Source organism: Lepidochelys kempii, chromosome 5 (genome assembly GCF_965140265.1).
Source record: "Lepidochelys kempii isolate rLepKem1 chromosome 5, rLepKem1.hap2, whole genome shotgun sequence".
NCBI lineage: Eukaryota > Metazoa > Chordata > Testudines > Cheloniidae > Lepidochelys > Lepidochelys kempii.
In genome coordinates, this window is record NC_133260.1 from 101,268,597 (window position 1) to 101,292,345 (window position 23,749).

Below are 23,749 nucleotides of genomic sequence, written 5' to 3' on the forward strand. Positions count from 1 at the left end.
TGCTGTTCCATCCCTATCCCTACCCACACAGCCTTCCGTTCCAAGGGCGGAGGAAGAGGCATGCCAAAAGGCTGTGGACCTGTCTCCATAGTCTCCTTGAAGCAGATCTTCCCAGCCTTTGGAGTTGAGCACTGTGAGGGGGAGGAGTAGCCAGGCCATCCACACCCAGCTCCCAGCCATCTCAAACCAGGACCAGAAAACTTTCTGCAACAGCCCCACCAGCCATTTTGAATCTCACACATAGTGGGACCAAAATCACACATATTTTCTTACTGTGACATGGATCCCAAATCCTGCTGCAGCATCTGAGTTCAGTATGGGATTGTGGGCCATGGTTCCTCTCCTGCTCCATGACAAACACCCCTATTTGGCCTGGCCTGGCCCTGCTGGTAGCACAGCATGCCGCAGGGTGGGAATACTACACTGAAATGAAGTGCTACAGCGCATCCAGGTGACACTGTTCAAAACTACTCTTCTCTCATGGTCCCTCCAGTAGCCCCTGTCCCTCACTGCAGTGAGGAGAGAGATGGGGTTGGGAGAAGAGAGGACTAGAAGAAGGAGAAATGGGGGCTGTATGCTATATATATCACACATTCTTTCTGAAAAGCTGACAGTCTATGACCCAGTGTTGCTGAGATTATATGTTGTAACCCACCCTGCCGTGCACACACTTCTCTGACTTTCTATTGAGCTCATAAACCACTCATTTCACAAACCACTCACTAACCACTTACGTGGTGCCTTGTCAGTCCATGGAGCACCTGTCCAAATAAAAAGTGTTCCTAAAACAACCTCTTCAGGAATTAACGCAAACAGCTGAGTAATAACTTTCACTACTCCAAAGCGGGGGAGGGGGGTTTTTTTTTTCAGCCAAGGGGTTGGATAAAGTTTGTGTTAGTTTTGAGGAGAGGGGAGTTTGGTAGCAAAACAACTGGATGTTTTTAAGCAATAATGACCTCTCTGCTGGCCACTTCTAAGGTCATCAGGACCAGCTGATGAGAAGTGATGTTAACCCACCCAGTCACTGAACACCAGGAAATGCCCTATGTTACGTTAATTGTTGAAGCCATACAGTGAAAATTTGGGATACGAAAGGACTTTATGCAGAAGGTTTGATTTTGTTTGTAAGGATGACCGTTTCAGTTGGTGTGTGCAGAACATTTCTGGAGGGTTAATTCCTTGCACCTGGGGCCATCAGATTGTTTGAATCCTCTCCCAACATTTCATTCAGCTTGTATTGCTGTTTCAGCTAGACTGGCACCTTGCATGTGCATGGTGGTTATTCATTGGTATTCATGTGGGCTTGAAAAATCCACTCACCCAGACTTGGTAGGAAGCTACCCAGAGGAGTACCATTAACTTTTGCAGAATATAAGCCTTTATTGAAAATAAAATATAACTTTTTTAGTCCTTATGGTAACAAAGCATTCTTCCAAGTATGAACTATGTATAAACTGGAGCCATGCCATATTCTTTAATCTGCAGATATTTCTGTGACTCAAAAATGGGGGCTGATTGAGAGGTTAGAGTAGAGAGACTTCAGAGCAGCTAGGAGACTCTGAGGTAGGACAGTGAGCAGAAAACAAGAGAAGAAACGGCCACAAACTGATATTTCACTATTATTATTATTTATTATTATTATTGCTGTCATGCTGCCTAGGAGCCCATTGCGCTAGGGGCTGTACAAACGTCATATGCTATTATAGGAAAAAGAAAAAGTGGAGTGAAGCCAGGGAGGAAAGACAACACAAGGAAGGAAGATGTAGTCAGGTATATTTTTAAAAGCTGACTAATAGACAGTCAAGTGACACTATGCAACTGTTAAATGTAGTGTCATAAACAGTACAGCTCTCTTATATAAATACAGGCTTCATAACTTTGTGGGGAAATGAACTTTGGGTGTATGGAAGGACAAGTATTTTTCTCTCTGACTGGTATCCTTTAGTCCTTGGACTAGTGGATTTTAGATACATTTTTGAAACCCTGTTTAATTACTGAAGGCAAAAATTCTTTATAATGGGGAAGGAATTGGATCCACTGCTTTCTCGGTGAAGAGATGGCAGTGTTAGAATAGATAAAAACACATCCTCTCTTTTGTATTTCTGAACAGTTTACTTAATTGGAGATATATGGAAAAAACCAGCACCACTGCAGACAGAGCATGCTTTGGTGGTGCAGCCTTTCCAGCCCCATCACACTAGTGTGGATTCCATGTTTAGACTGCAGAGGGGTACATGAGAGGTTCCAGATTGCAAAAGAGAAAAATAACATACGGACTACCCTGTTAACCTGGGAGGAGAAATGGGGTCATGTCAGATACCCTTTTCTCTAGGCCAGTTAAACTTCTGGACATTTGTGGTAATTTGACTTGAACCAGCTCACCAGAGCCTAATGTGGTGGTTATAATTGCACTCTCCAGAAATTAATTTGGCAGGTGGAAAAAGGCTGTAGTACCTAGACAACTAGACAAGGAACAGAACTCTCAGGGTTACTGGAAGCCAGAGAAATATGGAAATTTAACTTCTGAATTGCTTTCCTGGACACTGTCATTCCCTGTAAAAATTCCTTTCAGATATGACCCTGATCACGTAGGAGCAGACTTCAGAGCAGGTAGGAGAGTGAGCATGATGCTGAGAGCTCTGGCAAAGGAGCAGCTGTGGTAGTTATTGCCACAGATCTGGGGGACAGGGATTACAACCTGACAGCAGCTCTGGCTGAGTGAGAAATCCTGGAAGTAAGGAATGGAATAAATCCAGGGTTTATGGAAGGGAAAAGGGGCACGAGCATGCATACCCCCAGAAACACTTGCCTCGATGATGGCCCTGGATCTCAGTAGTTGTCTTTGTATTGTGTACTTTGAAAGAGGGAAACAAATCCTTTGAACTGATTAATTTTTAAACTTGTAAAAATCATCATACTCTTTTCTTTTTTTTAATGGATTTTTATCACTGAGCAATATAGCGTACAATTTATTCAGTGGTGCAGCATGATAGTTTCCCTACTGGTACTAAGCAGTAATTTTGGTTTGACTTCTCAGTACTAATAATGTTCACCCTCTTTGCTGACAGATGCTGATCTGGAGTACATTCCGCATGGTCAGCTTCCTAGTGCATGCTTGACTTCTAGCTCCCGGACACTGAAATTTGAACAGGAGGCTGGGACCATCCGAGAGGAGAAGATGATTGCCACAGTAGAAAGAGGATGGGGAAAGAAATCCTTGTCTTCTCAAGACAGTGCAATACCTCCGATTAATCTAACAGATGACCAGCTTGCGTCTGGCCTCTATGGTAACTATCTGCAGAGACATAGCTCTGTTAATGCTAATTGTCTTTAATATTCAAACACAGTTGGAATAAATCACATGGCTCCTCATGTATAATTATAGAGGTAGGAGGAATATTTCCAGAAGAAACAGAAGTGAAGGTGAGGGACATTGTGAGTGCTATCATGTCCAGTCAATATTTAATTTTTAAATGGTAGGTTACAGTGTATTGTAAAATGGTTGAGTGCAGTTTGTTAATGACTTATCAGACAAAATCTAATAAGAGATAAATGTGGCTTAACATTTGCTACCCTTTAATGCCTGGTGTAAATATATATTTTGTAATCATAGTGTGTTTAACTTTAAACTAATAAGTTGACTTACTTCAATGAATATTTAAAGTTAAATTCACCAATCTAAATAAACCTCACCCCCTCCCCGGTTAAATGAGTACTTGTCAAACATATTTCCTGTGCATAGATGTTATATATCTAACCTTCTGTTCCAACAAATTGGCAACTTCAGTGTTGGCACTCAAGTACTTGTCATTTGGCACCAAGAATTAGGATTTTATTGACAGACTAAATTAACCAGTTTCAATGGTTAGAAAATTGACACCGGCAACAAAACAGTAAAAATGTATCTGTCTCCAGGTTGCCATCAAGCAAAAAAACCTTAGATAACCTTATCTCTCAGTTTTCTGCTTCTGGACCTGATTTTCTGGATAGCTTTTTGTGTTTGTGTTTCCTGCACACAAACAACAATAGTTTGTTTGTAACTTTAATGTGCCAGTGGCTCCGTATATAGAAGGAATAAGACAAATCCACCTTAAATCTACAGATTAAATAAAGAGCTGTTTGTTTTAGATGATCTAAAACAAGCAGTTACACCCAAAGATGGTGCAAAACTTGTACTGATGCATGCGTTTGGCACTCTCTCCAACAGTATGTGCAAATAATGAAAGTACACTGAAGTCCATCATGAAGAAAAGGGATGGGGAAAAGGATTTGAATGGTGCAAAGAAGAACCTGCAATTTGTCGGTATAAATGGAGGGTAAGAGGAATCCTGTTTTCAAAAATATCTGACTATTCAATCAAAACACTTTTCTTCCTTTTCCCAGGACAAAACGAGGGAAGTGTACATAGTGGTACAGCAATTCTCTCAGAATTTTGAGAGCAATCCTGAAGGGTATGAATTAGAGGGGGAGAGAAATGAAATTTTTGTCTGGGATGATCTTATTGAGATCTTTCATTTCTGTGGGTTTTTTGTTTTTCTGGAAGCTATCATGTCACACATGGTCCCAAAGCTAAGTTTTTGTATACATAAGCTTTTAAAAAACTTAATACCAAGCAAACAAAGACCCATGGGAACACTTCTAATTTCAATGGAATTGTTTTTCAACACATACAGTTTTAATAAAGTGTGGACAATCAAGATATTGCAGTATTGTGCTGTCTGTATAAGATCAAGAAGTGAAATTGACTAAAGTAAACATAAGTAGTGAAAAGCAAATTTTAGTTTAAAAATCTTTCCATTTTAAAATGTTATCAATTTCAGAATGTTATATCAACGTATCAGTTAAAGAAGGAACTTTCAAATAGGCACATCATTGTCTTTTTAAATGCTTTTTTGTTAAAGAAAAAAACAAATACTTTAAAAGGAAATTGAAAAGTAAAGCCTGAACATCTTACCTACACATTAAACAATTACTTACTATTGTATATATTGGGCAAAATTCTGACCCCGTTGTAGTTAGAGTTTTGTCATTGCAGTGGGGGGTGAGATTTCACCTATTTCTGTAGATGTGAGAATGTATGTGTAAATAATCACTGAGCATCACATGTGTTCTTTAAAAACTCAGTAGATCAGGTAATTCATTAGAATCAGCGTCAAAATGGTCTAACCCCTATTTATTTTTAATCTAAAAAGACAAAAGTTTCCCCATCATCATAGCACCGCAAAAAAATGTGTGTGGGGGGGAGGGGGAGATTGCTTCTGGTCTTAGGTAATATTAGCTTGGCAGGGGGAAAGGATGGAAGTGGAGAAGCCCAAGGCAATAAATTCCTCTCTAAGCAGGAGTAGTTTGTCTTTCATTTGAGTGGCTCAGGTAATATTTGGGGTTGTAAGAAGGTTTCTACTGTTAAAAGGGATGATTCTCTCTTTTTTCTCCTACTAGTTGCATTGCACAGTCTCAGTCATGGAACAATGTGAAGGTAATGGTCGAAGTGTCAGAGAGAGAATATGGTTTAGCAGAGATTTATTTAGGCATTAACTCTTAAATACGTATTCTAAAAATCTTTGGAAGACTTTTATCCTCACTTTTGACTATCAAAGAATGTAATGATCAAATCTAATCAGCTGCTTCATTCTCTTGAGATAATGAAGAATTACCCAGTAATCTAATACTGGATGTCTTACTAACATTTTTCTATTATTTCAGTTTTTCTGTGTATGATTAGAATTATCTTCAGAAGTTGTATCACTGGCTGGCGTCATTCTGAATTGCTATTTCAGGTCCTAAGCTAAGGCCCCAGTGCAGGAGAGCATATCTTCTCAGCAAAACACTAAGAATGTGTCATGGGACATAAGCACATAATTAAAGTTAAGCATGTGCTTAATTGCTTTCCTGAATTGGGGCCTTACTGTGCAACCTTTTGTCAAGCCACTTAATTTCTTTGCATCTGCATTCCCCCATCTATGTAAAATGGGAATGGTCTCTACCTCAGAAAGTTGTTTTGATGTTTGATTAATACTTGTAAAAGGCTTTGAAGTTCTTTGGATACCAATGGATAGTAATATACATGTGCAAAGTATTAGTTTAATCTGGCATTGATCAAATGTCACTGAATGAAATCTTTCATGGACTATTTCTACAACTCCCGATTGCCATCTAGGTATGAAACCACATCGAGTGACGAGTCTAGTTCAGAAGAGAGTTCTTCCTCAGAGTCAGATGATGAGGGTGAAGGCGATGAGTATTCTCACCAGGAGGAGAGGTACAGCCTGCATAAGATGGAAGGAGGACATCATGAGCTTAATGCTGAAGATGTTGGGTGTGTTGGTCTGGATGAGGAGGTGCAGGCTCAAGAGAGTGAGCCTGAGAAGGTTGAAATCAGAGAGAGGTGTGGTATATTTCCCTGTTTAATATATAATACTGCATAGAGCGGGCCTTTTTATTTTCAGTAGTACATCCTCATCATTGCTAATTACTATGTTCTGGAAAGCACAAACCTAGACTCTTACTGGCATGCTACCCACTTCCTGTGTCACTAGGTCAATGGAGACTATCTTTTAAAAACTGTAATTTTAGGCTTGTTTTGAGTACGCCTCTTCCTGATCATGTATTCTTCACTGTTCTCCATTCAACTCTTTGAATACTATATTCAGCGGGATCCCAATATGTAAATACTAAACTTCTCCCAAATTTATCTGCATATGCTTGCTAAAAATGTAGCCAGGGATGGTAATCTTCACTGACCAGAAGAAAGGGATTGTTATGATAAGAGGATTCTCTGTGAATAGTAAGAACATATCAGAGGACTATAGTTTTTTGCCACTTCCATTGTTTTTAATTGACTATATTCTTATAATATACATGCTCACCCCATATCCAATTTAAAATAGTCTGTTTATAACTAGGTCCAGGTTATTTATAGTCAGTACAGGCCATCCCCTGATGACCAATGGCACTCATATTTAAAAACAAAAAAGAATAACACTTTCCTAACCACCTCATCAGAATAAAGCCTGAGAAAACATATGAATATTGCACCATGTCCTGCAGGTCAACAAACCGAACACTTACCACTCATCCATACTAGTCTTGAACTTGAGCCTGTCATCAGAAATGCCTCAGCTGATTTCAACTGCCAGGATGATGCACTGGCGGGGTGTGGTGAGTCAAGTGGATCAAGCCTCAGACCATGTAAATTAAAGCTTCCGTCATGCATTATACAGCATACCACTATCAAGCTTCTTTTTAATAAGCTGATGAGCTAGGTAAGATCGCATTGGACAAGCAATACTTACCCTTTCCGTACGTGGCAGACAGTACTGTGTTGTGGGTTGCTGCCTCCTACATAACAAGTACTGTAAGAATAGAGAGAGTGGTCTTACATCTGAACCAAGATAAAATACCCATTTAACACACAAGGTTTGCTAAAATGTAAAATGGTAAAAGTGCACTTGTAAAAATAAATAAGTGGCATCATAATGGCCACTGTGCTGCTCTAGGTAGACAAGCCCGATGTATCCTACAGGGCTGTGATTTCTAAAGCATTCTAGTGTGTTGTGCATTAATTGGTCTGTGCAGACCCTGCTGGTGTGCACTAAAGTACCCTAGTGCACTGTAACATAGTGCTGTTTGAAACAGCACTACACTGAAGCACAGTTGGGAACTTTTAATGCTCACCAGCAGGGCTACCTGGGCCCATTAGTAAGCAGCACATTAGCGCGCTTTAGAAATCACATCATCCCGTAGGCTGTGTTGCTGTTCCATGTAAACAAGCCCGTTAGATAATAGTTATTCAGCTGTGGTATTTCAATGGTGATAAAACTTAATAGCAAAACATATGTGTATTTATCTCCTGCTAAATAACAAGTATGCACCACTACTATAAATAATTAAGGGTTTTTAATATACATGTGTTTAGACGATGACTTTTAAAGTCTTCTCTATTTTATTTATACAGTGCCAGAGGTAGGTGTGACATTTTACAGACAAAATAAAAATAACAGGTCTATTCTGCAAGGAACTTGCATTTGCATTTGAATTTCGATTTAATACGTAGCAAGGGATGATAAAAGGTGAATGAAGAAGGAGGAAGGTTACAGTGGTGAAGTTTATAAGATAAGTCTTTTTTTTTTTTTTAACCGGATTGGACTGTCTAGATCAGAGCCCCAGGTGCTATCCTACGAGCACAGGATGCAGTAGGTGTGCAGAGGCATAACCAAAGTGTGATTTTTTTTTTTTTAACATCTGATTTCACGTGAGGTACCAAAGCTAGGAAAAACTGCTTTATATCACTGAAAAGCTAAAACCCCTAACTTTCCCGTGGATGTGTCTTCTATCGCTAGTGCTTCATAAAAGGCTATTGCTTGAAATTGTCGCTGGTCTCTCAGACCGTGCAAAAATACAGGCCATTTTCCACAGACCAGCATGCGATCAGCAACCTGGGCAATTCAACCCCAGTTGCTACATTCACATCTTTTAGTTCTTCTTTTGATTTTAAAATAAATATATTGCAGTTTGGGAACCATGTCAATAATAAGGGATGGGGAGGAGGTCAGTGATGGAAAAGTAACAGGGATTCGAAGGAGTAGAGTGAAATCACATGTTGAACAGGGATTAGCAAGGGTGTTCCTGGCATCTGGGGTGTAATGAGAAAAGGCAAGGAGCCAGAGCTTACATTGCTTCTCCCCCATTAGTTCTATTTCCTTTTAATGCTGGTAACCGTTACCTCTGACAGTACAGAATGTAATTGGCATTTCATATAAAGGGTAAGTGCATCTAAAACTCAGGAGTTAGATGTTGCTCACCTTTATTAGTACTAATTATCCTGCTAGGTACATCTGGGCAACCTACTTTTTGTTCTGTTGTTGAAGGGCAATGGTGCAGCCTGTTCTTCTTTTCGCACTTAAAACTGCTGCCAGAATGGATTCCACATTTCAGCATTTGTGGCAGGGATGGAACCATTTGCTCCTTTGTAGTTTTTTGAAAAGTTACAAGGGAAACCATTTAAATCAAGAGGAACTAATTTACAAATGCCTTTTTATTTTGGTTTTGCTCCGCAGATACGAATTAAGTGAAAAGATGTTGTCTGCATGTAATCTACTTAAAAGCAACATAAATGATCCCAAGGCCTTAGCCAGCAAAGAAATGGTAAGCCCACTCCAGTGTAAAGTCACTACTCTGAAGGTTTCTCACTCATTCAGTCTCTTTTAGCACAAGTCAGGGTAACTTCCTGTTTTCAGGACTGTAAATTAAATAGTTGGGCAGAATAAAGACTGTCTTTAGACAGTCTCCGAATGTCATTTCTGGTTCCACATCAGAAGACTTTTGTCAACCAACCCATCCATACTACTTCATGCCAGAAATGTATTCATCCAAAAGACAAGCACATAAAAATAGTATTACTTATTAAAGGGCAGTTTCATTGCATTAGTGCATTCCACTTATATTTTAGAAAGTGCTGTGCTAATGTGGCTGGCAAGTTTGGATGTGGATCTGGTAACCACACTCCTGTGGGAAAATATATGGCATTGGGAGTTAGCATTCCTTTTGATTACAAAAGTACAGAGTCTGTTCTGATGTGGAATGTGCTCTGCCTCTTTCCAAACGTAGAAGTACGTGCTGTTTCTTTCTCACTTGTGAAAATATTCTTAATATAGTACAAACAAGCAGAATGAGGTTGCTGTGCTAATATTATCTTAAAGAAATAATGTCACTTGTTAAATATGGAAATTACCTCCATCATCTTTGTGCATTTTGTGAGGGTTTTCTGAAGATGAATTAATGTAGATTGCTGTAAATATAATGTGAAATTGTGTTCTGTACTTACAACTACAGCTTTATAATTGGAGGAGGTGTGAAATACAATAATCAAATGCCTGACTGCCAGTAACGGGAAGCACTGCAGCTCCTGATTTCCAGGTGTTCAGCGCCTCTGATAATCAGGCCAAAGGTCTCGAACCTGATGTCTTTCTAATTCTGATTTGGGCCTGACATTGTTGGTTAACGTTTGGGTGACGTATAGTTTTAATCCCTGTATTAGTCCTGTCTGCTCTGGTAGTTTTTCATGAAAAGAACAAACTTTCAAGCCTAGTGGGTGTTGAAAGTGTCCGTAATGGAATAATCAGGTGATTATTTTTGCCCAGCAAGGGTAATTTGAACATGTGCATTATTTTTCATGCTCAAACTGTTTACAAGCACAAGTGGGTTCTCTGTAATTGAGAACTCCAGTCTAATCAGCTCTAGTTCCCTCTATCTATGAGTTGGAAATGAACCTTGTGCAAAATGTTCAAACTTGGGCATCCAAAGTTAGTCACCTAAATAAGTGGTATGATCTTTTATCAATGTATTGAGCATTCTCAGCTCCCAGAGATGCCTAAATATGATGATGTGCCTGAATGTAGGCATCCACATGTAGAAAGCATGGTCCTTATTCACAGTTTGATATTTGCTATTTACAAAATAGCATATTGGTGAAATTTTGGTGCATACTGCTTTCTAAAATAAGAAAATATTTCTATGTGTACCACTAAAGGGCATTCTGTATTAATAATTATTGTTTGATTGTTTCTCTTTGGTAGTGCCCACAATATGCTAGGTGTTACATAAACAAAAGGGACTATACTAACAGTTTACACCCTAAAAGTTGTATGTTATCAAGGATAATGGCATGGCTTAGGTAATAAAACAAGACATAAAGGAAGCTTACAATCTCTGGCCCTGGTTCTGTCTCAAGATCTGCTAACACAAGTGCCAGGGACAGCACCAGCAAATACTAATGCAGCATAAGGGCCTAAAGAAACACACTGAGCGAATACACCATTGATTGCCCTGGGATTTCTTGATGAGAGTAGGTTTCCCTGCCTGTGAGTCTTTGTATTGAAGGGAGTAGAGCTGGGGAGAGACCAGAACTAGAGAATGGAGAGGGAGAATTATCTGAGTCCTTCCAGGTTAGGACGGAGACACCGTGGTGAGGCAATATAGGGAAGCTTGCACTGTAGCTGTGCACTTGAAAAACTTCAGTTTTTATTGTTGTCAGTCTGGTACGCTTCCCTAAAACAAGACTAATATATACACTTAGTTAACTATGTAAGGAGAGAGTTACCATCGCAAGCCCTGCTCCTATCAGTCAACACTTGATACCTATGAATTCTGGTGCCAGTCATTTGTCAAACTTAGGACCACCAGAGAGACAGGCAAGCTTCCTGGAAATGAGGTGAAATAGGTAGAAATTAACAACCTGAGTTTCACATGGAGATTTGTGGGAGGAAAAGATTCAATTTTTATTTCTTGGGTTTGAGTTGAATACTTTCTGCCCACATCGGACTAAAGAAGTCTTGGTTTCCTGAACTGCCACCTTGTGGGCCAGAAAACACTATAAATAGTACATGCATCTAAAAATCTTTTTGTCTTGTTTTTGGCAGAGATTTTGTTTAAATACCATCCAGCATGAGTGGTTTCGCATATCGAGTCAAAAGTCAGCCGTTCCTGCAATGGTTGGAGACTACATAGCTGCTTTTGAAGAGCTTTCTCCCCCTGTCCTCAGACACATAATCAACATGGCAGATGGGAATGGCAACACAGCTCTCCATTACAGTGTGTCACACTCTAACTTTGAGATTGTAAAGCTGCTTTTGGATGCAAGTAGGTTGGCTGTTTTTGAGGGGATTTTGGGATGGGTTGTTTTTTGTTTGTTTTTTTTTGGTGTGTGATCCTCACAGGTAACATCCTGCCGGTCAGCTCCAGAATTCTGGGTTTGGGCTTCCTCCAGCAGAATCCCTCCAGAATTTTAATTCTAGAACAGTACAGTGCAACTTCACACTAAAACAGCACTGGGAATTAAGGATTCCAGACTTGCTTTGCGGGTGATGGTTTTTGCTTAACTTGCAGAAGAGAAGGCAGTGTTGTCTAGTTGTTAGACTAGGCAACTGGCATCTAGATTCCTAGGTTAGATTCCAGATTTTGCCAGTGACTTGCTGAATGGCTAATCTAGCCACTGACTTAGGGGTTGAGCCTGGCCACCACCTCAGCACCTATGCGCTACCCTGATGGCAAATGGGGACTATAAAGGTGCCGCAGCAGCCATGGGAGAGTTTTCCTAGCCCAGGAGCAGAGTGGGGCTGCCACATGTAGCCCTATACTGCCCCCTTTCCAGCCCAGTGTAAGGGGGGGAGGGAAAGAAATAGTGGTTGTAGGGAGAGTTGGCACAGTGACTGCTTTGGGCTGCAGTTCAGGCAGTGGACAGCCCAGCTAGGGCTGCTGTAAATTAGAGCTGGCCCCTGGCAAAAGGTAGATAGTGTAAGGGTAGTCCAGAACCCACCCCACCTCACATGGGCTGTGCCCCAAGTGAGGTACAGAACAGAATTTGTCTCTGTAAAATAGCTATAATACTTACCTGCTGTACCTCAAAAGGGTGTAGAGAGGCTTGATTAATGCTAGTAAATTGGTTTGTGGTTCCCAAATGAAAGGTGCTATACTAACGATTGTTCATCAGCAAAAATAGAAACACCAGCTAGAGAATGAACATAATGTAACAATGCAGCACATCCAGCACCAAAGACTTCCTCCTCCGTTGACAGGAAAACAAGCACTTCAAATGCTGTAGGCTGGCTTGAACACAGGCCGGGTGGAAGCAATGAGTCACTGAAGGAGAATGTGACAGGACTGAGTTCTGATGCAAGCTCTAGACTGTTGGAAATAATTTTCTCTCCTACCTCCCTGAATATCTCAAAGTAGCATGAGCAGGCTGCTGCTGTGTGGGAAGCCATTGTTTTTCAGTCCACAATAGCCAGTGTAGTTGCATTAGTAATTAAATGAAGTGACTGGAATTGGAAATGCCAACAATTATGGGCTAGTGCGATGTGAAAAGGACTGTTGTGCCAGGCATCCTGTTAAAAGGTTTAGAATTCCTTCCTAAGTGTCAGTGTGGACAGCTCTTCCTTTAATTACTGTATGTGAATGGTCACTAGACACATGAAACAGTGAACTTCCCAAATCAGCTCTGTGCATAGGTGCAAAATCTCCAGCTGGCAAGGATGGGGTGAGTTGTAATAGCGCAGAGTGGCTCTCAACCTTTTGCAATCTGTCACCCAATGTTACAACAGAAACAAGGTTCAGGACCCTCCCCTCCCATCCTGCTATAAAGACGGGGAGGGTAGTTGAGAACGCACTTCCTAGGAGGCATTTAAATGCTGAGGTGGATCAGTCAAGTAAGAATGGCTTCAGCTAGCACCACCACAAGGTGTAGCATTTGTCACCTGCAGCAGAGCAGCACTTAAAAGGGGTCAGATATTTTTCTGCCCTTTGAAAATCTTTGATCCTTTCAGCTGAATTCCCCAGTGGTAACTGGGAGGGCCAGCATGTTGGCACTGGAAAGCAAGCCTGGATCTCTGTAGCTGGTTATAGCTAGTATAATTGACTGCCACTCCTCTGAGACATGGATGCATACATTTTCTGACACCTTCCCATCCTGCTTCTTCTTCCTGCATCGTTTTTGCAAATGCCATTTTTGTTTGAAAAGCAGGGAGAAACGTGAAGATGTTGCTGTGAATTTTTTTTCTGGTGGTAAATCTGCAGTGGAGCTGAAACTTCAAGCCTCTTACAGAAACCTTATATAAATCCCCTCTTGCCCTCCAAATGATAATTAAAATATGATCACATTCGAAAGCTATTGGATTCTAAATGAGTACTAACCCCACTGAACTCAAAAATTTTAGGAATAGAAGACAGACTGGTGTATTAGGTTGGAACAAAAAGATTATTAGTTCCCGACACTTCCTCAGCGGCCTTACTGTATTGGTTCCCAGACAAGTATTTGTTAGAGCTTGAAACCTTTTAACTGGAAAGCCTTTTCTAAAGCTCCAAAACAAGTCAGAGTATCTTGTGCAAAACTTTAAAATGCACCAATATAAGTAGCTAAAGGAAAACGTGCTGTGGGGAAACCTTTTGGTCTTGAATTTCATTAGCCATAATCACGAATTTAATTATATTTAGGGAATCCTCATTCCAAAAATGAAATACAGGCTCACCCAGCTAGCCTGCCCCAAATTCCAACCCAAGGCTGGTATTGTATGTAATATTATTGTAAAATTTCCATCATTTTTTAAAGTTTAACAGTACCTCAACAGTGACAAATTAATTGCTTTGTATCCTTTCTGTGGCAAGTATGTCATACATGTAACGAAGAAGAATGATTTTTTCTTTGGTTCAAGAGCACCCTTTTTTCCTCAGCTTTCCTTTGAATTGCTTTCATTATGTGAGCGACTACTGCAAATTCAATAGGCCGTTCTCAGAGCAATTTATTCAGTTCATTACTACAATTCCTGCTTTCCAAAGAAACTATCTCATTCCTCTGCAGATGTTTGTAACGTAAATCATCAGAACAAGGCTGGCTATACCCCCATCATGCTGGCTGCTCTTGCAGCTGTGGAGGCTGAGAAAGACATGCGAATAGTGGAAGAACTCTTTGGCTGTGGGGACGTGAATGCTAAAGCCAGTCAGGTCAGTACTGTCGCACTCAGATACCATTCAAAGCTGTTTTGCTTTGTAAATTGACTATAAAGTTGCCTTTATTGCAACCGCAGAGCAGATGTGTGACTTTCCATTAGTTCAGAGTTTGCACGGACTGTACGCAGCCAGTTACTGCCTCTTGACATCTGTGTGTATGGTTTTGGTTCCTGTTTACAAAATGGAGCCATGGAAAAATATTTGAGCTTTAAATAAGATGTTTCTTTTTCAAGTGCCTCAACTGTCCTTTTAATTTTTTGGGGCACTGTGTGGAAAAACAAAACTGAATTTCAGGAGAAGTTTGTAAACTCTGTAGAACTCATAGTTCTTTATACTTTGTGAGATATTGTTACCGCAACTTTTCTCCTAAAGCAGATCTTCTCCTGTGATAGTTTTGACTTCTTTCAGCAGTTGCAGATGAGAGTGAGTGTATGCATGTGCATGTGTAGGAGCTAGAGGACTCAAACAGGTGCTGTCTGACAGTCCCAGCCCCTTGGTTGGTTGTTACTTCAGCTGTGATTTTCCTTTCAGGCCGGCCAAACTGCTCTGATGCTGGCAGTAAGTCATGGACGGATAGACATGGTTAAAGCTCTGCTGGCCTGTGGTGCAGATGTCAATATCCAGGATGATGAGGGCTCTACTGCTCTGATGTGTGCTAGTGAACATGGACATGTAGAGATAGTAAAGCTCTTGCTGGCTCAAGCCGGATGTAATGGCACCCTACAGGACAATGTGAGTTGCCTTTCCAGACACTGCTCTACCTTTCCACCAGATAACTTTTGGAATGTTGATTTATTTTTACTGAATGGAGAGACTCAAAGATCTACTTACGTGAAATTTATGGCTGACAACCTAAAATAGAAATGCCAGAATCTTATTAGTCTTAGCGCATGCTGTGATTGTTTTTCTTTTAAATACATGGTTTTCTGAGCACTTCCAAAAATCAGGGCTCCCTTATTAAGGTGCCTAAACTTAGATGCTTAACTTCACGCATACAAGTTGGGGGGCGGGGAGGCAATGTGTGTGCTCAACTGAGAATGATATGCTTGTATGTTTCTTGGGTTAGAAAAGATCACTGCACCCTGTGTGAGTAGACAGAGCAGGGGTTCTCAAACTGGGGGTTGGCAACCCTCAAGGGGTCGTGAGGTTATTACATGGGGGGTCACAAGCTGTCAGCATCTACTCCCAAACCCTGCTTTGCCTCCAGCATTTATAAGGGTGTTAAATACGTTTAAAAGTGTTTTTAATTTATAAGGAGTGGTCACACTCAGAGGCTTGCTGTGTGAAGGGGTCACCAATACAAAAGTCTGAGAACCCCTGAGATAGAGGATTTGATCAATATATCCTTTAAAACTTGAGAATGTCTTGACTGAGTATTATGGTTGTGTTCTTGGTGACAGTATTGTTCCAGGGTATGTTTGGATTCTAGCTATTACTGTCACCCAGTTATTCACTTTCAACCCTTACACAGTCTGGCTTTTTTTTTAATTTGGGGGTTCAACTTCCCTGTACAACAGTTATAACACTTTCAGTACATAAACCTTAGTCAGGAAGGTCAGCTGGTTTTACTGCCAACAGAGTGAGTGGTGTACAATAGCTGGCCTCATCGGGCATGTCTACATTGAGATAAAAAACCCATGCCTGGCCCGAGTCTGCTCGCTCTGGCTCGTGGGGGTTGGGCTCTGAAGCCGAAAGATTACTATATAAGTGTTCAGGCTCTGGCTGGGAGCCCGAGCTGTGGGACCCTGCGAGGGTGGAGGGTCCCAGATCTCAGGCTTGAGCCCAAGTCTAAACATCTACACAGCAATTTTTAGCCCCACAGCCTGAGCCCAAGTCAGCTGACCCAGGCCAGCTATGGCCATTCCTCGAGGCTTTTTTCCCTGTATAGACGTACCAATAGACATGTGAATGAGGTTACCTTGGTGTAACAGGTCCCTTCTTAAAGCAGTCTAGGGCCACCGGAGACAGGTGCTAATTTTAAGCAGCCTGTCAACATTCTGTCGGTCACATTGGTGGTGCCTAAAATTTAGGTGATGCTATGGCACCAACCCTGACTTAGGTACTATGGTGCTGTCACTTACACAAGCCATTCAGTTGTAGATCTGTTGAGATTAAATTACCTCCAGTTCTTTGATATGGGCAAGTACCTTGCTTGGTACTTTGGCATTTTTAAGGAATGATTATATTTCTACTGGTCCCCTTTTAGGACCAAGAATTTGGTTTCCAGCTGCCATTATGGAAATGAGCTCTGTGCTATTGATTTGTGCCATCCTGCTAATGATTCAGGAACTTTGCTGAACACTTCCTGCTTTTCCAGGACAAATCTGTGTACACCCCAAATGTACCAGTGTTCCTCTCTCAGCACAAATATCCTCGTGGTTGACCACCCCACCCCCTGTCCATTCAGTAGAATTAAACATGGCAATCACTCCTCGCCACCTGATAAGGAAGCATTTCACTTAAAGGTGGCCCATGCAAAGATCAAGGCTGCACCTTCCTTTAGGTTGGTCTTGACTGCTCTAATACCAAATGCCACAGCAATAGTTAACAAGTCTGCTCCTCCCAAACATTTAACGGTGATGCCAGCTTTAATGCTGGTGGTGTAGTGGAAACTTGTGTGGACAAGGGAAGAAGAGGCTGGCAGCACACTAGTGAGCACTGGTGATATCAGTGCTGAACGCTGTTATTGGCAAATCCCCTCATGCCCTGTGAGCTAAAAATCACTGGTCAGCAGGTGCTACGGCTGAGTGATGCCTGCATCCATCACAGCTTGGCCTCAGGAGGGGAAGCAAACACTAGCTCCACAGGAGGAAGAGTCAGGGCAGGGAGAGCTTCTCTTGACTGACTTGTGTGCTGTGCAGGAGAGGGTCAGAGATAAGGAGTCAACTGTCCCGCTGTCTGGAATGGCACAGGACTGTGGGTGCCACTTTTAGGGCAGACTGTCAAGAGCCAGGGCACGAACCTCAAACAGGTTGTGAGCTCCAGCACTATATCAGCCTTAATAGGCAGCCTTGGGGATGTCAATCTATCTTGCCACCCAGACAAGCCTGCCTCTGTGATAGCTGGCCCCTTACACCAAAAATCACAATAATATTCCGGTTAGTCACAGTCCCAAAGGACCAATCACTTACCAAGGTCCAGTGCACCCTAGATCTCTCACTAAAGACACTTGTAGCCAATCCTATTGTAAACTAATTAACAGTTTATTAACTCGGAAAAAGAAATAAGAGATTTATTTACAAGGTTAAAGCAGGTAAACACACACACACAAATAAGGTACAATCTTATGTTCCCCTATGATTTTGAAATAAATAAAATATTTTCTGATGCAAGAAAACAATATCTGTAAAGAACAGTATTTGTGGGTAGACTCTCAGCCAGGTGCTTTTGGAATTAGGAATGCAGCTGCTCTTACTCTTAATGGGAGTTATAACACAGCTAATTCTCATTGTATCTGATTAACTTTTATCCCTCCCTTCACTTCTCTTCCCCTCCCCACCAACAATGCAATTTCTCTCAAGCAAATTCAAACCAATCTCCTGAAATCACTGGTTTTACACAGAATTACCTGTAACGTTATTGTAATAATGGCACACTCATTCTTTCTCAGCTATAATCCAGTCCCCTTGTTGAGAGAAATTATGAGGCCTCTGGCACTTGGATTGCCTCATAAAACAGAAGCACAAGGCTTGTTGTCACTTAATTATAATAAAGGAAATTAAACAGGACCCTAAATTAGGCTGGCTGTTGGAGCAATAGGGCCTCATTTCAGTAACTTCTACTCTCTGTAGACTGAAGGAGCTTTTAAGGGGCTTGGTAATGCAAATGAACATTAATTTCTTTTTCCTTTTCTTTCTTTAAGGATGGCAGCACAGCACTTTCCATAGCCCTGGAAGCGGGACACAAGGACATAGCCGTTCTTCTTTATGCTCATGTAAACTTTTCCAAACCCCAGTCACCGGTTAGTATGTTAAATGTTCCAGGTCGCTGAACACGGAGTTTACATGGTATCTCTCTGTTCTTGAGACTAAACATGGGAAAAATGATGTGGTCAGTGTCTGGAGAGGCCAGGCTTTAAGCAAAGAACTTTTTAGAGAGGCAAGGTGGGTGAGGACCAACTTATGTGACCTCAGCCACCTCTTCTCTCTCATATCCTGGGACCACCATGACTATAACAACACCGCATACAAAGAACTTTGACAGCGCTATGTAGGTCATCTGTCTGTGAATATACTCCCTCTGACTGCACGCACAAGTGCATATAGCTTGTGGGTACTTCTTGTTTGGTAAATACTTAGCTTCTGAAAGGTATTGGGTGGGCAGCACAGGATAGGACAATCTGTGTTTATTCACAAGACAACCTTTAAGCAAATAGTGCAATACAGACCAGGACAGCCTGGACCTGGCGAGAGAACACTTCCTACCCCTTTCTCTCTGGGTGAGGACAATTCATCGTCTGTGTTAAATCAGAGATCCACGTAGACTGGCCAATGTACAAAGTTTCTTTTGCGTAATTGTGATGCCTATTACAGAGCAAGTCATCAAAGCAAGGCCAGCTCTAGTTTTGTTGCAACCCTAGACAAACTGGCAAATATCCACCAACTCTCACAGTCTGCACTTGTCTTCATGATAAACAGTTCCTAAATGTTTTACTACCCATAATACTGTGCTGCTTCAGACACTAGGCTATATGTAGCCAGCATAGCTGCTCCTGGACTGAAAGAAAACACATTACCTCTTCTATATAGGTTGAATTTTAATTGCTGCCTTCATTAACTGAAGGGACAGTGGTTCATGTGCAGTCTGTTTTAATCTCTTTATTTAATTAGCTGAATTCAGTTAACTAACTGTTCTTTCCTTTCCCCTTTCTAGAGTACACCTAGGCTCAGCAGAAAGACGTCTCCTGGTCCTACCCGCAGAGCCACGTTTGATTAGTAATGCACGAATATCTGTAAATGTTAATGCCATCTCTAAGCTGCTAATTGTTACTGTATTACAGAGACAGATACTGAATGTAATTGTCTTGTGCCTGAACTCACCAGCAAATTGAAAGCAGAACCTAGTGCTAAAGGTAGAAGACTATGAACTTGAAGAAAGCATACAGTTAGATAGTAGTCTGCTAGGAACATAGCCAGAACCATTCTTTTGTCATCTATCCATCATTGCAGGATACAGCATAAATCCTGTTTCTCTTTGCTGTAGAGTCTATTCTGTTGAATTATGTACAGTTTAGGAATTTTAAGCTATCTTCACAGGTATGAGTGTTTTTCCCCCCTTTGGACAAGTGTCATAGTCTCCAGGGCACTTTTTAATTGTTCTCTAAAATATTTATATTTACTTTACATGGAGCTATTGGCAATTATTATTTTCATAAATGTCATTCCAATACGGTTTTGAGTTTTTTAATTTTAAAATTATAAAATTTGCAATTTCTTATGTCGTCAGCTCTTTGGAGCTTGGGCTGGTGGGTTGATGGTTTAGGAATAGAAGAAGGGCTCTCTGTCAGGTCTGAAATTAGCTAAATAAATGAGTTGTCACCAGTTGGATGTATTGTATAACTTTTATATTAAAGATAATTGTATCTATAAAATTTAAATCGCACAGTATTTTCAACATTTTATATTCTCTAGTAATTAAAAACTACATGAAGAATTACATGTATTGTTACCATATTTTTATTAACTATGTGTCAGTGTCCATAGGATCCATACATAATGTTTATCAGAGAATAAAATTAGAGGCATTAGCTGTATGTTCCTCTATAGTGGAATTAAGTAGTTCTCAGTGCATATTTATGGAATGCTGTTACCTTGTCACATTCACTTTAGTCATATGTAGTTAAATGTTTGAAGTGCCTTAGACTCTTGCCATATTTTCAAAATAAAATTTCATTATGCTGTTTTACTCCTCTGCTGCTTTAGTTGTAATCTACCATCATCCAAAAGGCTGAGAATTACAAGTGCAGTAGTGAAGCATGCTGGATTGATCAAGGCTGAGATGAGTGGATAGTTCAACACTCTGAGGTGTTACTGAGGTGTTAACGTTGTCAGCTGACTTCACTCATTCATCTCCTATAGCCCTGATCAAGTTGTACTTGGTAGCTACAGGTTTTAAGAGTTTCACTAGGCAAACAAGTCCCTGTCTAGCCATCTCCATGAGATGAGGGTGTAACATGGAACCATTTTGTCTCAGATTGCTGATGTCATGAAACTTATAATTGAAAATCTAGTTTCACAAGTTTTAAACTGTTATTGATGTTGGTCAATTTTCACATTTTGTACAGCTAGTCTTTCCATTGAATGTCATTATTAATAATCCTTACCACTGACGTTGCCAGTGCCTTTTATTTGAGGATCACAAGGCACGTCACAGAGGGGGACAGATGTTCTTATCCCTTTCTACTGGACAGGGAAATTGGGGCACAGAGAGAAATGAAGTGACCTTCTTAGTACATCACACCCTTGTGGGTCCCCCTTTCCCCTCCACCCACACACACTGAACAAAAAGAAGCCACCAAAAATCAGCCCGTGCCTGGGTGATATCCAGCTGAGAAGGAGGCAGAGAGGAGCTAATTTCCAACGGGTTAAGGAGCTGTGTAGATGTATGTTCTTGCTCTCACTACAGGTTTATTGGAAATGTAAGTCATTTAGTTACATTCCAGCTCGCATGTGAGTTTAAACTGTGTCTCACTCATTCTGCTCTGACTGAAATGCTCAAGGTTCAGGCCCAAACAGGGCTCCAAATCCAGCTGTGTTCTTATGTCCTACGTATTCACATTCATCGCATAGGACTAGACAAGGACTAGCATTTACTTTTTTTTAAACGTCAGTTGCATTCTTTTGCCTGGTGACTTTATCTCCAGAGAGGTCAGGTCTCCAGTGAGTTCATTTGAACACCGATATGTCCTATGCTGAGAAAACCAGCTGATAGTCTTTCCTTTGCATGACTAAATGAACTACTGACATGATCCCTTCACAGATTTGTGCTCTGAATGTAGATATGTGCTCAACATCTAGACTGCCATTCAGGGTTGTAGCCTTGGAGAAGGAAAGGTACCGAAACCAAGATCAGCACAGGATCCCAAAAAGTAGGTATGTTTCAGTGTAACTAGTACCCTTTGAACTGCAGCAAAGGACAAAGTCTCCAGTAAGGTCGCACCACTTGCTTTCCAGTTCCCCTAACCTACTGCTCAAGGAAAGTGAATCAGAAAGCCAGACCCTGAACAAGGTTGCAGAGGTCCTATACTTGTTGTAATTGGATTTGTAGGTGGAGTTTCTTTGTCTCCCTAGGATACCTACAGAAGTAACGTATTAAAGTCTTTCAGCACAACCACAGGAACTAAAGTAGAGAAGGTGCTCTCTGGAAGACAATCATCTTGTGCTTTACTTGGCCAGACAGAGAATTGGGACAAAATATTCCATCTGCTTAAATGGTACTTTGTGTCTTGATTTGTAGGTACCTAATTGTGAAACTATTTTGAATAGCAGGCTTTTAACACTTCATCTGAAAGGTTGGTTATTTTCATCCCCTGCATGTGATTTTTGGCAGGACAGGATGTTAAGTCAGGAAACAAAAACGTGGGGTATGCCATCTGATTAAATACAGAGGGTGTGTATTTCTGTGGATTCTGACTTCAGTGGAGTTACTCCAGATCTATAGAGGTTTAACCGTGCAAAATGTAGCCCAAGATGACTTTTACCCTGTCTTTTTCTCCTTCTCGTTTTTGTACAAATGACATGGATGGCAGGGAACTTTTCAAAGGGGAAAAGTAAAAAATGACACTCTGCATGGTTTTCTTCTAATTACTTGCACATACTTTTCAAACCACCTGTTAGGTAGAACAGCTGTCTGTCTCCCAGTTTCTTGTGGGAAAGACTAATTCAAATCCATTAAGCAGAGCCAATCTTGAAAGTGCCTTCATCACTGCAGTACTCCTCATGATTTAAGAGTTAGAGTTAATGCTAACAGAGTCTTGGAAGGGAGGTAAAACCTTATGTTTCAGGGCCTCAAATGATCTCTAACTCCTAACAGTATTAGGAATTAGGATGAGACCTTGGGGGTAGGGGAGCAGATTTCCCTACATCTGCATACTGTGGGATTTCTTGCATCTTCCTTTGAAGTATGTGGGGCTGGCCACTATCTGAGACAGGATACTGGACCAGGTGGAGCCATGCATTTGAGATAGTAGAGCAATTCCTATGTTCTTCTATTCCTAAGTGACTCTTGTGTATAAGGTCCACATTTCTGCACCATCTACTTCCAGCAGAAGTGATTGTTTTAAGGGGAACTGAAGTTAAAACTTGTAACTTGAGAGTGCCAACACTTTCAATCATTTTTTTTTAAAAAAGTCAACTGGGCTGAGGCTCTGGGTGGCTCAAGTGATTGGTAATAACTATTATTTCTAACAGGATTAAGAATGTTTTCCTCTCCAGCTCAATAGCTCTGATCTAACCCAATTTAGTGGTGACTGAAAGCCCTGCTGAGTGACTGGTGATTTTGTCTGTATGAAATTAGTCTAAGTTCTAGTTCCTAGGGAACAGGTGTCTATGCCACACAAACCACAATCACAGTTGGCTCTTACTTGCACCCTCTATTTATCAGTCACAACACACACTAATGTCACCATTACTTTCCTGCCCGCAGGGGGAGAGAGATACTTGAAGTTCTAGCCAACAAGAAGGAGGCAGAATAGAACTCTTTGAAGAGTCTGCCACTATCATGACAGGTCCACTATCTGAGAATGTATGTCAAAGTAATCTGAACTCTAAGGATCCTCTTGGGCTCTTCACTGACACTGGGCTCCTAGACAGCAGATGTCAGTCACTACAAAAAGCATACTCTCTCCCCTACAACGATTGAAGAAATTGCTCTCTGTCCTGTGCAATGATAACTGGGACTGCACCATATGCTTCTCACTTCCATTGGGATTATCTCAGCACAACAGACATCATTCTGGAAAGTGCAGCATCGTAACTGCCTCAATAGAGGTCACAAGGAGCACATCACTCTGTGCTTGCTTCTGGCTCCGTACTCAGGCTCTGCATGAAATCTTGGCCCCACTGAAGTCAGTGGAAGTTTGCCATCAACTTCAATCAGGTCTGGATTTCACCCTCCGTCTTTATTTTCAAGGATCTCCATGGTCTGGGCCTAGGTTATCTAAAGAAACAGCTTACCCTCTGGATCTCAAGAGTTTTGCTTCTGAAGAACAATACAACTGTTCACCACAGGAGTGAAGCTTGTGTATGTAACA

At 41.1% G+C, this 23,749-nt stretch overlaps 1 protein-coding gene across 4 annotated transcripts in view; it reads left to right on the plus strand.

The window, feature by feature from the left end:
- Positions 1 to 20,151, plus strand: part of KANK1 (KN motif and ankyrin repeat domains 1) — a 170,743-nt gene extending 150,592 nt beyond the window's left edge. For all 4 annotated transcript variants that reach the window (XM_073345218.1, XM_073345217.1, XM_073345219.1 and 1 more), the window contains 9 exons: positions 3,069 to 3,287; positions 4,208 to 4,316; positions 6,158 to 6,385; positions 9,057 to 9,144; positions 11,418 to 11,637; positions 14,351 to 14,493; positions 15,031 to 15,231; positions 18,362 to 18,460; positions 19,372 to 20,151. In XM_073345218.1, the coding sequence (XP_073201319.1) occupies positions 3,069 to 3,287; positions 4,208 to 4,316; positions 6,158 to 6,385; positions 9,057 to 9,144; positions 11,418 to 11,637; positions 14,351 to 14,493; positions 15,031 to 15,231; positions 18,362 to 18,460; positions 19,372 to 19,434 (1,370 nt within the window). In that variant the 3' untranslated portion in view covers positions 19,435 to 20,151. The remainder of the gene's footprint in view (positions 1 to 3,068; positions 3,288 to 4,207; positions 4,317 to 6,157; positions 6,386 to 9,056; positions 9,145 to 11,417; positions 11,638 to 14,350; positions 14,494 to 15,030; positions 15,232 to 18,361; positions 18,461 to 19,371) is intronic.
- Positions 20,152 to 23,749: the final 3,598 nt, after the last annotated feature.